This window comes from Dendropsophus ebraccatus, chromosome 6 (genome assembly GCF_027789765.1).
Source record: "Dendropsophus ebraccatus isolate aDenEbr1 chromosome 6, aDenEbr1.pat, whole genome shotgun sequence".
Lineage (NCBI taxonomy): Eukaryota > Metazoa > Chordata > Amphibia > Anura > Hylidae > Dendropsophus > Dendropsophus ebraccatus.
Window position 1 is genome coordinate 91,062,337 of NC_091459.1, and position 19,288 is coordinate 91,081,624.

The 19,288-nt window shown below is 43.1% G+C and overlaps 1 protein-coding gene across 2 annotated transcripts in view; it reads right to left on the bottom strand.

Moving 5' to 3' along the window:
- CUL3 (cullin 3) overlaps window positions 1-16,832 on the bottom strand; it is a 62,014-nt gene extending 45,182 nt beyond the window's left edge. Inside the window, exon 1 of one of the 2 annotated variants that reach the window (XM_069975364.1) lies at window positions 16,435-16,832. In XM_069975364.1, the coding sequence (XP_069831465.1) occupies window positions 16,435-16,500 (66 nt within the window). In that variant the 5' untranslated portion in view covers window positions 16,501-16,832. The remainder of the gene's footprint in view (window positions 1-16,434) is intronic. The other variant, XM_069975363.1, reaches the window with a different exon arrangement.
- Between the last annotated feature and the right edge of the window lie 2,456 nt (window positions 16,833-19,288).

Consider the following 19,288-nt stretch of genomic DNA (forward strand, 5'->3'; position numbering starts at 1 on the left):
AGTCTTATAGCTGAAATTCACTTATTTTCTGTTGATTTTCTTTTGCCTAAGCCCTGGGTGCATCCTAGAGTTTGAAAAGCACATTATGTATTATATACACAAGAAGCTGAGCAGCTTTATAAGTACATTGCAGGACTTCTTATCCACATTCACATACTTCTAAGTCTATTATGTGGCAAAAAAAAGCCCAGGTCATGGTGACTCATGAAAATGTTACTTATCTATGAAGAACTAAAAGTTTACTAAGGACACAAGATAATTCCTGCCAAAGAAACTCCAGAACACAGCACATGCCATACAGTGCAATGTAAATTGATGAAGAAGCACGGGTAACAAAGCATTTGTTAACATGTAAGTAACAAACTCAAATAAGTTATCAAAATGTGCAACATAAGATTAGTCTGAATCTCCATTCTTACCAAAATCAATAATATGGAAACCCAGAGGACACCTATGGACAGAGTAAAGGTAGGAGCATCCCTCCCCATTCAATTACCTACTCACTCATTAATCCCTGTTTGGGCATGTGCATTTTCTATCCAGTAAAACACATGAATATAGAGCTGGATGAATAGTTAACTTACTTCACCATCTTAATCAAATATGATACTGATTTCAATCAAAATCATGAATTCAATATTAACCATGCCCCTAGAGGCAGGGCTCATATAGGGGAAACAAACCATCAGGAGACCAGAGAGAAGCCTGGGGAATGGGACACTGTGCAACAACGCTGGCACAAAATGTGAATATAGCCTTACACTGCATTGATCTGAGGCTGTACCAACAATAAGCTTAGCCGCCATGGACTAGCACTGTGTGCCCCTATGCGCGCAATGTAACAAAGATAGAAAACTCAGAAAATACAGAAAGCCCTGTGATCCGGTGATTAACAGGAACTTCATTACTATTCAACTGCAAACCGTCTGAAGTATTTGTGTAGAGAAGTTGTTAGAGCGAGGAAACGTGTTTTGACTGTTTCTATTACAGCTGTAAGCCGTTCTTTCCTGCAGCGTTTGACGCCGACCCAGCACTGCAGCTGTTCTGCTCTAGGGAATCCTATGTGATAAATTACACCCATACATTACTTTATACCAAGCTTATACTGTAACCTAAATGATCTGACAAACAAAGCCGATTTCACAATTTAAGCACATTTGTTTGCAATAATAAAATTGGCTTCCATCTTAAAAAGTAATGGTGTGTGTGTGGGGGAGCTAACAGCGGATGAGGATTTAGGAAACAGCCTGCCAACATCACATCTTGTATGTAAAGCCTAGTGCCACAACACATAAGGGTAATGAAGTGGTCAGCACCTGTGCGATGGTAATCTGGGGACTGGGCATAGGGGGAAACTGTTACCTCTGCACACACCATTACTATACCACATTACTAAGCTATACATATGACACTGGGCAGATGGGCAACTGGGATCCAGTCTTATTTTCTAACCAGACATAATGCAAAATATATACGTGTGTTCTCATCTAGTTCTGACAATAAAGTAGGTCTGGCCCTGCTTCTTCACAAGTAGACTAAGCTCCACCCCAAATGCAGCATGCTCCGGGTGTAGCTATCCTGCTTATTGGGGAGAGGGCTGTAGAAGTAGTATGGTTATATATGTACAGCTCATCAAGAGGCTAATCCTAATATACAGCAGTCTTGTTGCTATCAAAGCTAGAAGATTTTAGTATAAAATTGGAACAAAAAACAGTCTGTACATTATTGTAAAGTTTCCCAATTCTGACATAACAGTGACCACCGTGCAAAACGTGGTCACCATTACAGCAAAACTAGATCACCTGCATATTGTGATCACCACCATAACGCACTAATCAGGAAACGCTGGGAGTTATAGTCCTGCCCTTAGGGCTATGAATACAGTAATTTAGTCTGAATGATAGGAAGGATGTCTGCATAAGAGTTTGCATTTCTTTTCTATGTTACTATGTTAAAAGACGAGTCCTAGTGATGTAAACCTTTGCATCTAATGTAAAGAGGAGTCAACATGGAAGAGACCTGCCATGACTGAGAGCAGCTTATAAGCTTCAGATGAGAGCTGACGTCGCCAGACGCCTCACAACGCTGCTCATTAATATTTTACTACAGACTGTCCATGTCTTTATCACTTCATTCCTGTCTGTGATTTCATACAAGCCGACTGTGAATCACTCTATGAAACCATCTCAGACACCAACACAGGTGCACAGAGACCCCCCAGGCTTCCCCTCACTAAAGGTAGTATGAGGGCCACACTACCTATATTTCAATCTTTTGCTCTCTCCCCATTCAGAATACACACAGCCAAATGCCATTCTAATGGGTATGTATTGGCAGCTTAAAGGGGCATTCTGGAGCTCAGACTACATTAGACAACAATAACAACTGATTCTAAAGGCGTACAGCGACCAATTGGTTGCTACGGACAACAGTTTTCTTTAATACAGTGATGATAAATGAGGCCATGTCAGCTCCAGCTTCTTGTGCACTTCACATTGTGCTCCCTCCACTGCTGAGCCCGTCATATTAAGTTCCTAGCCTAGATTGTACTTTATAAACATTCTTTTCTCACTATAACAGGAATGAGCTTTCCCTGTACTGACATTCAACTCAGCTCTAAAGAGAGCAGCAGCCTGGACCAATGATGAGGGAGGCAGCCAGTCTCAGACTACCGGACTCCCTGTAAGAACTGTAAATGGCAGTCAGGCACTGAGCAAAATAATCTGAATTACATGTAAGGCTACGTTCACACCAGCGTTTGACCATCCGGCACCATTCAGTCTACCTTTTCCGTTTTGGAGTAAGCAAAACGGAAACTGTCGGACCTGTTAAAATCCCCATAGATTCCCATGATATATTAGTGTGCTCCGCTTGCCCTAATTGTGCTCCATTTGCATGCAATCCGTTCAAGATCCATTTTTTTTAATGGAGGAATAAATAGTGTTTGCAGTATTTTTCTTTCAGTTTTAAAAAAAAAAGGATCACGAACGAAAAAGTGCACTTCCGTTTTTTTTTACATTGTAGTCGAGGACGGATCTAAAACAGAAGGTATTTCCATTCACATCCGTTTTTTGCACTGATCATGCGCAGAAGCAGCAAGAAACCAAAGCAGAAAAATAAATGGATAGAAAAACGGATGCTGACTGATGCAAACTGATGTACAAAAGTCGGACCATTAAAACGGACCATTAAAAAAAGATGAACATTTTGCAATCAGTTTGCATCAGTCTGCTCATCCGTTTAATTAATATGGACGGATCCGTTAGAAACAAAGAAAAACGCTAGTGTGGCTGAGCCCTAACTTAGCTCATGACTGGACAGTACTGATGACAATGGCAAGGACCCTGGAATCCACAGCCATGCACTGGCCCACAAAATACAACGGGATCAACACTGTCTGCAATTGTGGATAGTATGCAGACTAGATATTACAGTCATGTTCAAGGAAAAAGTTGTATTTTAACACATCAGATCATGTGTTAAAGGTGGTTGATGGTTATGACTAGTATTGTGCAGATCTGTCAAACTGTTCTTGTTTGGCACCGTACTCCAAACGTGAAGGTTTGGCGTTTGATTCCCCGAAGCTGCAGAAGTTGGATGCAGCCCTAAGGCTGCCAGGAAAACATGGATACAGCCTATGGCCACATAGGAACTTGTTTTCTACAGGGTGAGATGTATTTTGGCACCATTTCTGGGTACACACAATGCAGTGAAATCATAAATATGTTCTTAATTGTTGCACTAATTTTTTTTTTATCGTCCCTTGATTCCCCGCCCCCGCCCCCCAAAGCAGGCTGTAGAACGAGATTTTGCAGCTCTATATTAGACCTTGCAGAAAAAAATACAAAGGTATCCAATGAAGAAGACAAGTAGAGAATGGTGGTGTTTAGAGATGAGCAAATTTACAGTACAAGCAATTGATGTTAGCTCGGCAATCTGCTTGTCAGCCGCTGCTTTCAAAGGCCATGCTGCTCCATCCCGGGTGCCTGAAAAAGCTGTATTCAGTCCTGGGAAACCTCTCCCAGGACTGGATCCAGATTTTCCATGCACCTAGAGTGGAGTGGCACAGACTTCAAAGGCAGACCGCTGATAGGCAGATTGCCGAGCTTACAGCTTACAGAGCAATTTGCTTAATTTGTACTGTAAAGTCGCTCATCTCTAGTGCTGTTTATATAATATATAATAGTTTATATAATATAATAGTTTATATAGACGTCAAGATCTTCTCATGCCAATACATATAGGGAGTTGTCTCATGACCCTATTGATATCTTCACAAGAGATTTGAGATCCCATGTTGATATTTTTTGTTTGATGGACATTTTGTCCCTGCAGGTCAGTGGAACATCCATGGATACTAAATTCTCACCTTTGGTGGCAAACATCTATATGTAGTGGTGATGGCAGCGTGATCTCTTTTTTTGTTCTTGTATTGGGATTTGTTTTCACTGTTACTTATGATTATACTAGATTATACAGAACCATGTGTAGAGAGAGATAGGCCACAAGACCTGGGTTCCAGGAGGAGAGGGGAAAAAAAGTTTACAGAAATTACTCAAATTATTCACAAATACATCATTGTGCTAGCTTTAAAAAATTGGTTATGGCTGTATTGCCAAAAAGATAGAAGGCCAACACCTCTCACCCAGTTAGTTCACATCAAGTGTGCCCATGGCTCCCACCTGGATGAGGTACAGGGGGCACCCTAGATGTATTTGCTGAAGTATTCGAGGTCTCCCAATCTTTTAGCTCATGTTACACATAGGTCAGCAAACACCAATGCATTTACTGGAACACTAAATTTGTAGTACATTTTATTTTAATTTGAAAAATATACTATGTGGGGTGCACTTCCAATTCTGTAAAGATGAGAATCAGAAAACATCTTTCTGATAAACCCCATGTTAACGAATTGCACCTATCTAAATGGGGGTTATATTTCCTGTCTTTAGGATACTTTAACCCCTTAAGGACGGGGCCCATTTTCGTTTTTGCGTTTTCGATTTTTCCTCCTTGTGTTTAAAAGGCCATAGCACTTTTCCACCAAGAAACCCACATGAGCCCTTATTTTTTGCGTCACTAATTGTACTTTGCAATGACAGGCTGAATTTTTGCATTAAGTACACTACGAAACCAGAAAAAAATTCAAAGTGTGGTGAAATTGAAAAAAAAAAACGCATTTCTTTTATTTGGGGGAACTGTGTTTTTACACAATTCGCCCTGGGGTAAAACTGACTTGTTATGCATGTTCCTCAAGTCGTTACGATTAAAACGATATATAACATGTATAACTTATATTGTATCTGATGGCCTATAAAAAATTCAAACCATTGTTAACAAATATACGTTCCTTAAAATCGCTCCATTCCCATACTTATAACGCTTTTATCCTTTGGTCTATGGGGCTGTGTCAGGTGTCATTTTTTGCGCCATGATGTTTTCTTTCTATCGGTACCTTGATTGCGCATATTCAACTTTTTGATCGCTTTTTATTACATTTTTTCTGGATTTGATGCGACCAAAAATGCGCAATTTTGCACTTTGGGATTTTTTTGCGCTGACGCCGTTTACCGTGCGAGATTACCGGGCGATTACCAAACATGTTTATTTATTTATTTGTTTACTTTTATTTAAAACCTGGGAAAAATGGGGTGATTCTGACTTTTATTGGGGGAGGGGGATTTTTACTATAAACAAAACTTTTTTTTTTTTTTACACTTATACTAGAAGCCCCCCTGGGGGACTTCTAGTATATATACTTTGATCTCTCATTGAGATCTCTGCAGCATAGATATGCTGCAGAGATCAATGAGATAGGCACTCGTTTACTTCCGGCTGCAGCGTCGGGGAGGCGCCATCTTGGATTAGTCCCCGGCCGGCATCAGTAACGAAGATCGCTCCTCCTCCACTAGACACCAGGGAAAGGTTGCCTCCGGTAATCAGAGGCAGCTGTCAACTTTGACAGCTGCCTCCGATTAGCTAATTAGCGGGCACAGCGATCAGACCGTGCCCGCTAATATTGGCGGTCCCGGGCTACACGCGGCACCCGGGACCGCGGCCCCGCTTTGAAGTGCTAATGAGGACATATGACGTACCGGTACGTCATATGTCCTTAAGAGGTTAAAGGATGGAGACTATTGCCACAAAAAGTTCTTTCAAATGAAGACAAGTATGACATTTCAGTGTTCAATGTCTCCAATATGTGTGACCATGAACCTATGCCCAATTCTTGCGTTAGTATTGCACTGGGTCTCACAATACCTAGATGTACGTATCTTTGCATAGCAGCTGAATATCCTTGTGATTGTTTACCCATACGGTTTAGATATATTTATGCAACTTTTATCTGCATTTTATTGTACATGTAAAGTGTTAAATTACCGGCATATGTCCACTAGTTGAATCAGTCATGTGACTATTTATGAGAGATGTGATCATGGTCTGTTAGTGAGGATTAGGATACTATGGCGTTTAAAGCACGTAAACTTTTATCGCCGTGATGTTGCCAAGTTGGATTTATTTACCCATCTGCTATGGACATTTCTATTTTTTCTTTATCATTCTGTGTTTTAAAAGGTATTTTCCCGTCGGAACAATTTCAAATTGAGTTTTGATATGAATTTTGCTCATCAATATATTTTATGAGCAACATTCTAATAGGACACTGGCCCTACTAGATAACGGCGGTCGGGGAAAGTTGTCGGTCACTATTTGGCAGTTTATTTCAGAGCTGGAAGAGTCCATTGTGTTGGGGGAGATTTGTGCTGTTATCTTGCCGGATGCTGGGTGACTGTATATGAGCAGCAGTGTAATATGAAGATATCATGTGTAATATAGAGGAGGAGGAGAAGACATTAGTGTAGCAGTAACCTCTGTCCTCTGTCTGTGTTTTTCTTCAGTGTTCTATGGCTGCTGCAGCAGTGTGTGTGTGTGTGTGTGTGTGTGTGTGTGTGTGTGTGTGTGTGTGTGTGTGTGTGTGTGTGTGTGTGTGTATGTATGTATGTGCTATAGCATGCCCCCACACCCACAGTGACCCCTCTATATCACTATGTGTGACCCCCTCTATATCACTATGGCTGACATCTATATTAGGTATCTGGCATTGTTAGCAGTGTTTCTGTGTGTGAGGTGAATATTTAGTTAGAAACATAGAAGATTGTCAGCAGGAAAAGACCACCTGGTCCATCTAGTCTAGTTGTGAGTAGTTCAGGACATGGAGGCTGGAGACCTGCTGCATCCACTGCACACACAGGAGAAGCTGCTTTATATCTTTCCTCATTCCCTCAGAAGTGGCCCAGGATCATGTAGGACATTAGGGAGAAGCTGCTGCGCCAGTGTGATAAATAACTCCCCTGGTATATGACTGGCCATTTATGAAGGAGCAGGAGTCTGATTCGGTCCTGATAAAATTCAGGAGTCAGAGTTGGAGTCAGAGCTGCGGCTTACCGACTCCACTGCCCTGGTCAGAATACGCCATCAATCGCTGAGGTACTTTACACAATAAGAACATTTCATTAAAAATTTGGTGGCAGACCTGAGGGTTCTGTTAGGCACTAGCCGACAACGGTAATCTGTGTGTCACAAGGTACCAATGGGCTGACATGAGGTGCCCCCCGACTTCTGGCAAGCAACTTGGATGCATTGGTCATTAGTGAGTTAGGTTAAGTTTAGTTATTTTCCTCTTTTTGCATTAGGTTGACTTTTTCGGTTATTTTCTGCTCACAAAATGGTGTGTGAACAGCAAAAGCCTGTATGTCAATTGCTGTAGGGCCTTCTGTGGGGAGCAATGGCAGGGCTCTTGTGCCAGTGTGATTGGTTAGAGAACACTACATAATAATACCTCTATAGAGGGAAGTCTACGGTGTAACACATATATCATGCTACTTTGAAGGTTTAAAGGGAACCTGTCAATTTCTTGGTGCCAGAATCATAGGTTCCCTTATAACAATTGTCTATGATTCTATCCAATTTCTTGCAGCTTTTCAGAGAAATCATAGTTTTGTTTTTTGTTTTTTTTTCCAAACAAATTTTTTATTGTGATAAAGAAAAAATAAAGAACATCTTCCAGAAAAATAATAATTACAATTAGGACACGCAGGTCCTTGCACCAGTTTAATGACACCAAGGTGGCTAATGACAGGTTCCTTTTAAAATTAAGCGGCTATTCTGAAAACCACAACAGAAGGTGCAAAGGAACCAGTAGATTGTAAGCTCCTTGTTTTCTACAGATTGCTTGGAGACATTCAGTCTATCAGCCCCTAGCAGCAGCTCCCTATTACGCATGCTGGTATGGGACAAGTCCCTGTAAGTGTAGTCACACACAGTTCTCTATATTGGATTTATTTGCCGTTTAGTTACCTTCTCCTTTATATGATCTAACAGTGACACAGTAATGGCTGTAAACAATCCCATCATGATCAGGGGATACATGATGTGATCTATAAAAGGACAAATATGAATGTAACTAGACAGCTGTGAATCAGCAACTCCTGGAAAAGTGACCTAGAACAAAATGAGTGAAGAGCAAGGGATAGGGGCAGCACAGTATGTCCCCTCCCTTTTGTGTCACTCTTCCTTCATACTTATGACTATGACCTCCATTGTCAGCAGATCACAAGCCCCCAGAGATGAGCAGTGTCGGGGTCTTCGGAAAGATAGAACTGCAGGGAACTCCTGGAGACTCTGCCAGCAGAATACATCATCATCTACACCAGCAGACAGTGGGGGAGAGTTACACAATGCTGCAGGTAGCAGATATGGAAATTATTCCGGCTACCATTTTTTTGCAGGTTCTGCTAGTGTTGTGCCTGTATTCAGCTTGGCAGTATTGGTGTATATTTCAAGAGAATTCCGAGATGCGTCTCCCAGTAACTTGCACAATGTCATCTAAATGTGCATCATTTCACGTTTTCTGTCAGCGTGCAGCAACACGCAGAACCACACTCACCTGTCTGCCAATACGGTGCACACAAGGTATCTACGGTGCACGGTCCAATACAGTGCACACAAGCTGTATGTATCAGAAAAAAGCTGTGCATATGCACATCATCATAAGGCTATGTTCACATACTGTATTTTTTAAGACAAGAACGGCCATTGTTGGTGGTTAAAAGAACGCCATTCTTGCCTTAAAATAATGCACCACACTGAAGTCTACAAGAGCCATTGTATTGACGGCCGTTGAAATAATTGACATGTCAATTATTTCCGACTGCTACAGTGTGAACAACAGGAGTATGGCCTGTCTGACGGCCGTACATTGCATAGACTTCAATGGTTAATTGGAGCGCAGGCACACCCAAATGTGCCAGCATTCCAATTATAATAAAAATGTTGTTCCTGTGGCCAATATGATAATATCGTCCGCAGCAACATGTCAGAGAGCGGCCGTTGTTTACACATAGTGTGAACATAGCCTTAGGGCCCAATTACACTGGACGATTATCGTTCGCATAATCGTTAATGATAAACGATCCAAATGACTGCTATTGCGAAAGACCTGAAATCGTTCACCCATTTACATGGAAAGATAATCGTTACTTATGATCGTTTTTGCTGACGTCTTGTCGTCGCTATAACAAAGGGTAGAAAAAAAAACAGGCAGAGGACGGCGCCTCGTGTGATACCGCAAAGGTTGTTGGTAATGAGAAAGGGAAGGTAGCAAGGCTCACCTTGTTGCCCCTTGGGCTTTATGCATATCACCCTGAGGTAGGGTAGGTGGATGGAAGGTTGATCCTGACGTGGGTCCAGGCGGAAGTCCTTCTGATGTGATGTTAGGCTGCAAGAGCTAGTTGAGGGTACATGAACGGGATACTCCCAGAAAAAAAGGGGGCCCGTATGATACAAGAAACAAACGTAAAAACAAGAAGTGGCTTGAAACAGCCGTACCCGAGTGATAACCAGCGCTGCCCAACACAGTATTCAGGAGTAGAGTGCAAATAAAAATGTAAAAGTTTATTGCATGCTGCACATATTACGCGTTTCAAGAGTACTAGGCTCTCTTCATCAGATTAAGTGCATGGTATAGATGGTAACAACAGGGTTTAAATACATAAAAGGGCGCCAAACACACCCACTAATTAAGAGGAGAAAAAAAAAAAAACAAAAAAAACTTTATAAACAATAACACATTAAGCATACACGTGAACAAAAAAAAAAAAAAAAAAAAAAAAAAAAAAAACTTTATAAACAATAACACATTAAGCATACACGTGAACACAGAATGGAGAAATGAACAGTGTGATGATAATCTAGATAATAGTGATTGTGTAGTTGAAGGGGCAATTAGCCACTATATGGATTATAAGAATGATCAGATCTATGGTATACGATACATAAAGAATAATTTGTATCTGGAAATACTATCTCTCGGGGCTCGCAGCGGTCACATGACATCTCATAGGTATATGTCAGAAATAGTAGGGACATGAGTCAGTCGGAATACAATAATAAAAAGAAGTGAATGGGCCTGGAGAGGATGGACAATGGCCAAAAAAGAAATCATAAGTACATACATACTAAAAAAGGCGCATATGAGTATTATGATAATGTGCAAACACATTCACATATCATGAACATATCAACCTATAATGACACAAAAAGTACAGATGTGGGTCTAAAAATGAACCACAGAAAATAATAGAAATAAAGTTGATACAAATGCAACAAATGTATAAGCACGTATATATACATCCACGAAAGGACCCAAGATAAAAGAATACATGCATATACAAGAAAAAAATATATATAAGGAAAAAACACAAACAACGATAAATGAATATCTAAATGTAAGGTTCTAAAATCATTTATATCAGAGGAGATGGATTAAAAAACATTCTCAATGTATTCATTTAAACCCTGAGGAATAAGGGTTTTTAGTTTGAATATCCAGAAGTTTTCCCTTTTTCTCAAACTCTGGAATCTTTGGCCACCCATAGGGATATGTTCAATGGGTAGAATGGAGAAAGGGGTGAAACTGGAGCTTGTGCATTCTATTGCGTGTCTGGAAACACTGTGAAGGACAAAGCTTTTTTCCACATTAGCCCTGTGTTGATTAATCCTGCTGCGTAATTGTTGAGTAGTGCGCCCAACATATTGTGTCCCACATTGACATTCCAGAAGATATATCACAAAGGAGGAGGCACAGTTCATGCGGGATTTAATAGAAAAATGTTCACCTGTGATATTAGATTGAAAACTTACGGATCTATGTTTAATATTAAGACAGCATTTGCAAGTTTTGCTGCCACATTTATAGCTACCTACCTGGTTGTTTAAAATAGAGTTGCAAGGGATGATACTAACAGGGTTAGCTTTGCGCAATTTGCTGGGAGCTAGGATATTTTTTAGAGAAGAGGCTCTTCTGTAGGTGACGGATGGTCTATCGGGAAGAATGTCCTTAAGAAAGGGATCATGTTTCAGGATTGACCAGTGTTTAGTGAGAATAGATTTGATGGATTTGTAGTCAGATGAGAAGGTGGTGATGAAGTTGAAACCGAACACTTCAGGGCCGTCGAGTTTGGTTTTTTTGCCTGGTTGAAGACACTGTTGCTGGCTAAGAGATTTGGCTTTAGCAGAGGAGTTTTTGATTAAAGATAATGGATATTGTTTGGCACGAAATCTTTGAGTGAGAATTTTGCTTTGTTTGGTATAGTCCTTTGTGTTTGAACAGTTGCGGCGTATGCGTCTAAATTGTCCATAGGGTATGTTCGTGATCCATTTCTTATAATGGCCACTTTTGAAATGTAGATAGCTATTCCCATCCACCGCTTTGAAATAGGTTTTGGTGAGGATCTTAGTCTTTTGATGGAACACAATGATATCCAAGAATTCTGCATTGTCCATGAATATATTGTGGGTAAACTCTAGGCCCCAGGAGTTCTTGTTAATATCTTTTATGAATTCTTCCAATTCCATGGTGGAATTGGAAGAATTCATAAAAGATATTAACAAGAACTCCTGGGGCCTAGAGTTTACCCACAATATATTCATGGACAATGCAGAATTCTTGGATATCATTGTGTTCCACCAAAAGACTAAGATCCTCACCAAAACCTATTTCAAAGCGGTGGATGGGAATAGCTATCTACATTTCAAAAGTGGCCATTATAAGAAATGGATCACGAACATACCCTATGGACAATTTAGACGCATACGCCGCAACTGTTCAAACACAAAGGACTATACCAAACAAAGCAAAATTCTCACTCAAAGATTTCGTGCCAAACAATATCCATTATCTTTAATCAAAAACTCCTCTGCTAAAGCCAAATCTCTTAGCCAGCAACAGTGTCTTCAACCAGGCAAAAAAACCAAACTCGACGGCCCTGAAGTGTTCGGTTTCAACTTCATCACCACCTTCTCATCTGACTACAAATCCATCAAATCTATTCTCACTAAACACTGGTCAATCCTGAAACATGATCCCTTTCTTAAGGACATTCTTCCCGATAGACCATCCGTCACCTACAGAAGAGCCTCTTCTCTAAAAAATATCCTAGCTCCCAGCAAATTGCGCAAAGCTAACCCTGTTAGTATCATCCCTTGCAACTCTATTTTAAACAACCAGGTAGGTAGCTATAAATGTGGCAGCAAAACTTGCAAATGCTGTCTTAATATTAAACATAGATCCGTAAGTTTTCAATCTAATATCACAGGTGAACATTTTTCTATTAAATCCCGCATGAACTGTGCCTCCTCCTTTGTGATATATCTTCTGGAATGTCAATGTGGGACACAATATGTTGGGCGCACTACTCAACAATTACGCAGCAGGATTAATCAACACAGGGCTAATGTGGAAAAAAGCTTTGTCCTTCACAGTGTTTCCAGACACGCAATAGAATGCACAAGCTCCAGTTTCACCCCTTTCTCCATTCTACCCATTGAACATATCCCTATGGGTGGCCAAAGATTCCAGAGTTTGAGAAAAAGGGAAAACTTCTGGATATTCAAACTAAAAACCCTTATTCCTCAGGGTTTAAATGAATACATTGAGAATGTTTTTTAATCCATCTCCTCTGATATAAATGATTTTAGAACCTTACATTTAGATATTCATTTATCGTTGTTTGTGTTTTTTCCTTATATATATTTTTTTCTTGTATATGCATGTATTCTTTTATCTTGGGTCCTTTCGTGGATGTATATATACGTGCTTATACATTTGTTGCATTTGTATCAACTTTATTTCTATTATTTTCTGTGGTTCATTTTTAGACCCACATCTGTACTTTTTGTGTCATTATAGGTTGATATGTTCATGATATGTGAATGTGTTTGCACATTATCATAATACTCATATGCGCCTTTTTTAGTATGTATGTACTTATGATTTCTTTTTTGGCCATTGTCCATCCTCTCCAGGCCCATTCACTTCTTTTTATTATTGTATTCCGACTGACTCATGTCCCTACTATTTCTGACATATACCTATGAGATGTCATGTGACCGCTGCGAGCCCCGAGAGATAGTATTTCCAGATACAAATTATTCTTTATGTATCGTATACCATAGATCTGATCATTCTTATAATCCATATAGTGGCTAATTGCCCCTTCAACTACACAATCACTATTATCTAGATTATCATCACACTGTTCATTTCTCCATTCTGTGTTCACGTGTATGCTTAATGTGTTATTGTTTATAAAGTTTTTTTTTTTTTTTTTTTTTTTTTTTTTTTTGTTCACGTGTATGCTTAATGTGTTATTGTTTATAAAGTTTTTTTTGTTTTTTTTTTTCTCCTCTTAATTAGTGGGTGTGTTTGGCGCCCTTTTATGTATTTAAACCCTGTTGTTACCATCTATACCATGCACTTAATCTGATGAAGAGAGCCTAGTACTCTTGAAACGCGTAATATGTGCAGCATGCAATAAACTTTTACATTTTTATTTGCACTCTACTCCTGAATACTGTGTTGGGCAGCGCTGGTTATCACTCGGGTACGGCTGTTTCAAGCCACTTCTTGTTTTTACGTTTGTTTCTTGTCGTCGCTATTGCGTTCATCACTACGGCGAACAACATCTTATTCAATGCGAACGATTTGTGAACGAGCAACGATAAAAGTAGGTGCAGGTCTTATTAAACGATCAACGATTTTTCGTTCGGTCGTTAATCGTTAACTGCTATTCAAACGAACGATTTTCATTTAGATTTGAACGGTAATCGTCCCGTGGAATAGGGCCCTTAAGCAGTCCTGACTTCCTGTTCTTTTATCAGACTACTTACAAGTGTGAATAGAGAAGCTAGAAGGATACAGATTGGGAAAGTTACTGTGCAGCTCATTTATTAGATCTACACTTCACTAACAAAACAAGTATAAGAAATACAAATATGCAGAGGGGTAAAACAAGAGCACAGGACGAGCCAGATAATCCCTCCTATGAGTCACTCTGTAGCATCAACAGGTCTTTAGGCTTTGTTTTTTCTAAAAGTGGAAAAACACTTTAAGGGGCAGTTTGGAAGTTTCGATCCAAAGGCTAAAAACCTGTCCTGATCCTATCCAGACAAGGGACATGTCACATAACAAGCCCTACAGCTGTATATCAGGTCTACAGTCAGGCCTGATTCTTAGGGCCCCATTACACCAACAGATTATCTGACAGATTTTTTTGAGCCAAAGCCAGGAACAGACTATAAACAGAGAACATGTAACATTGGAAAGACTTTGATTTCTCCTCTTTTCAAATGCATTCCTGGCTTTGGCTGAAAAAAAACTGTCAGATACTCTGTCGGGGTAATAAGGCCCTTAGCCTAGAAGCATCTACTGTCACACAGAGACTTGTCTTAAACATATTCGACAGTCTCAGGTCCTGTATATCAGCAGGAAAATATCGCCTCCATTCACTGACAGTAAGCACATGCTGGGCCCATCCTTCTGGATACTTCATTGTCTCTGAAGGTTCTCAGTAGGAGACACAGAGGAGATCCAGGGGCTGATGACATTATACAGGAGGGAGTTGGCTGACACCAGAGAACAGCAGCCTGCACTGACATTACACAGGCTGACACCAGAGGACAGCAGCCTGCACTGCGGATATACAGGGGGCCTGGCTGACACCAGAGGACAGCAGCCTGCACTGCGGATATACAGGGGGCCTGGCTGACACCAGAGGACAGCAACCTGCACTGCGGATATACAGGGGGACTGGCTGACAGCAGCCTGCACTGACACTATACAGGGGGACTGGCTGACACCAGAGGACAGCAGCCTGCCCTGCCATTATACAGGGGGCCTGGCTAACACCAGAGGACAGCAGCCTGCACTGCGGATATACGGGGGGCCTGGCTGACAGCAGCCTGCACTGCCATTATACAGGGGGACTGGCTGACACCAGAGGACAGCAGCCTGCACTGCCATTATACAGGCTGTCACCAGAGAACAACAGCCTGCACTGCCATTATACAGGGGGACTGGCTGACACCAGAGGACAACAGCCTGCACTGCCATTATACAGGCTGACACCAGAGGACAGCAGCCTGCACTGCCATTATACAGGGGGACTGGCTGACACCAGAGAACAGCAGCCTGTACTGCCATTATACAGGGGGACTGGCTGACACCAGAGGACAGCAGCCTGCACTGCCATTATACAGGGGGCCTGGCTGACACCAGAGGACAGCAGCCTGCACTGCGGATATACAGGGGGCCTGGCTGACACCAGAGGACAGCAGCCTGCACTGCGGATATACAGGGGGCCTGGCTGACACCAGAGGACAGCAGCCTGCACTGCGGATATACAGGGGGCCTGGCTGACACCAGAGGACAGCAGCCTGCACTGCGGATATACAGGGGGCCTGGCTGACACCAGAGGACAGCAGCCTGCACTGCGGATATACAGGGGGCCTGGCTGACACCAGAGGACAGCAGCCTGCACTGCGGATATACAGGGGGCCTGGCTGACACCAGAGGACAGCAGCCTGCACTGCCATTATACAGGGGGACTGGCTGACACCAGAGAACAGCAGCCTGTACTGCCATTATACAGGGGGACTGGCTGACACCAGAGGACAGCAGCCTGCACTGCGGATATACAGGGGGACTGGCTGACACCAGAGGACAGCAGCCTGCACTGCCATTATACAGGCTGACACCAGAGGACAGCAGCCTGCACTGCCATTATACAGGCTGACACCAGAGAACAGCAGCCTGTACTGTCCCCGAAGCTGTGGGCACAGGCAGCCTCAGGGTCGGCATCTGTCCCCGGTATGGGGGGCCCGGCATCTGTCCCCGGCATCTGTCCCCGGTATGGGGGGCCCGGCATCTGTCCCCGGTATGGGGGGCCCTGTCATTGTGTGCTCCGCACAGACCCCCGGGCCCGGGCTCTCCCCTCCTCCAGTGTTTACTGCCAGGAAGCCGCCCCCTCCCCCGGCACTCTCCCCGCCTCCCTGGAGGTGCCCCCACATAATCTCTCCGCCTTCAGCCTCTCTTACCGGGAAGGCCCGGATCCTCATCTTGGTGTCCTTCCTGCTGCTGGTGCCTTTGCTGAGGTTCGACATGTTGGCGGCTTTAGTCGTCGTCGCCTCTCGGCCCCGGGGCCCCTCCTTGTCTCCCCCCGGCGTGCGTCGGTGTGAGGAGGCCCCGGGCCCGGCCTATCAGAGACCTCGGTGCTCCTGTAGCGCCCTCTATGCAGGTCTGTTTCCCCAGCAGCGCTGCCGCCAGAACGTAGTATAGTGTACCGGAACTAGTCTGCTCGGCGCTGACTAAACCCCTCCGCGATGGCGGACAAGCATCCCTCACTCAGCTAGCTCGGCCGGTGGGAGGAGCGGGAGAACGGGGAAGATCTCGCGAGACTTCACACCTCTTCCCTCCCCTCCTCACCCTTTAGCCCTCTATGGTGTGAAATGTAAATGCCTAGAGCTGAAGCCAACAATGCGCCATGTTTGAGCTCCTGTTTCCGCTGCAATGCAAGCTGCAATCTGATAGGACGAAAGGCTATACATTGAGGTAAACGTGTGACTCCGCCTACTTGCGTGATGCCCAGGCCACGCCCACGTGACGTTCTAGTTCTATTTGTATGGTTTAATGATGCTGTCACCGATGCGTCCAATCCTTCAACATCTTTATTAACACGTGCTGCGGCGAACAATCTGACAGTTGGCGATTCATGTACTGTCGAGTCTTGTCGCGCGGTGCCGCCGTCCTTTACGCCCGGCCGGTAGGCTTCCTCATACCGTCCAATAGGTGGTAATAAAGCCACCTGAAACACATAAACCGCCCACTAGTGGCTCCTCTCTGCACACAACTACTGGCTTTACAGGTTGGACAAGATTTAAAAAAAACATGGCTGCTCTCTTTAAAAAAACAGCGAAACAGCGCTCCTCTTGTTTATGGACCGTGCCTGGTACTGCAGCTCAGCTTTGTAGTGTGCATAGAAGCTAAGCTGCAGTATTGGACACAGCCTGTCAATGGTCTTGGCGCTGTTTTAGTGAAATCCCCTTGTGAAGACATAGGAGGAGATTTATCATGCATGGTGTAAAGCTCAGGCCCGCCGCTGTTACATGGCATGATGGGAATTGTAGTTCTGAAACAGCTGGAGGGCCTGAGTTTGACACCCCTGGTGTAAAGTGAAACTGTCTCAGTTGCCCCTGGCAACCAATCAGATTCCACCTTTCATACGAGGCTGAAGTTGGTTTCTTATTCGGCAGTTTCTTATTCAGAGGATTTTTCTTTTTCCTGTTTTAGCTGTTATTCTTACAGAAAATGTATAATATTCATACCCTACCGTAAGTGAGGGGCCCTGAGGGGACCGGTGATAAAAATGGCCAAAAGGACCCCAAGGTTGGCATAAAAATGGGCATCAAATTAACCCATTCAAGACTAAGCCTATTTGGGCCTTAAAGGGAACCAATCACCTCAAAAATGCATATATAGCTTTTTAAATGTGCTGTTAGAGCCCACAGCACACTTTCCATACATGTTTCTATATACTCCCTGCCTCCCCCGTGTAATCCATAAAGTAACTTTATAAAACTGGCGCCCGGTATGCAAATTACATCAGGTAGTCACCTGGGTGGTGTTCGGCTAGATGGTAGTCACAGTCAGTCCGGGTCCCCTGGGCGTTCTTCGGCGGTAATCACGCCCCTCTGGGCGTGATTCAAATCACCCAGTAGCTCCGACGTCACTCGGGAGCGCGCCGTGCACAACGTCGCCGCACCTATGTTCTTAAGCCGCCGCGCATGCGCAGTACAGCCGCTCCCATTCAGGCTGTACTGCGCCTGTGCAGAATAGCCTCGAACTCAGTGCGAGCCGGAGTTCGAGGCTATTCTGCACAGGCGCAGTACAGCCTGAATGGGAGCGGCTGTACTGCGCATGCGCGGCGGCTTAAGAACATAGGTGCGGCGACGTTGTGCACGGCGCGCTCCCGAGTGACGTCGGAGCTACTGGGTGATTTGAATCACGCCCAGAGGGGCGTGATTCCCGCCGAAGAGCGCCCAGGCGACCCGGACTGACTGTGACTACCATCTAGCCGAACACCGCCCAGGTGACTACCTGATGTAATTTGCATACCGGGCGCCAGTTTTATAAAGTTACTTTATGGATTACACGGGGGAGGCAGGGAGTATATAGAAACATGTATGGAAAGTGTGCTGTGGACATTTAAAAAGCTATATATGCATTTTTGAGGTGATTAGTTCCCTTAAGGGTACAAACACACACAGCAGATACGCAGCAGATTTGATACTGTGTTCAGTTATTTAGATCTAATCTGCTGCGTATCGCAGCAGTAAATACGCAGCGTATAAGCCGTGTGTGTTTGTACCCTTAGGGTACAAACCCACACACCGTATACGCAGCAGATACGCAACAAATACGCAGCAGATTTGATGGTGAAGATTTGATGCTGTGTTCAGTTATTTAGATCTAATCTGCTGCGTATTTGCTGCGTGTTTGCTGCGTGTTTGCTGCGTATCGCAGCAGTAAATATGCTGCGTATACGGTGTGTGGGTTTATACCCTTAATGACAGGCTCATTTTTCAAAATCTGACCTGTCTCACTTTATGCCCTCATAGCTCAGTGATGCTTTAACGTATGCTAGCGATTCTGAAATTGTTTTTTTGTCACATATGGCACTTTATATTAGTGGCAAAATTTGGTCACTACTTTGTGTGTTTTTTGTGAAAAACATCAAAATATCATGAAAAATTAAAAAAATTAGCATTTTATGAACTTTGAAATTCTCTGCTTCTAAAAAAAGAAAGTCGTATCACATAAATTAGTTACTAAGTCACATTACCAATATGTCCTCTTCATTCTGGCTTCATTTCATAAACATATTTAACTTTT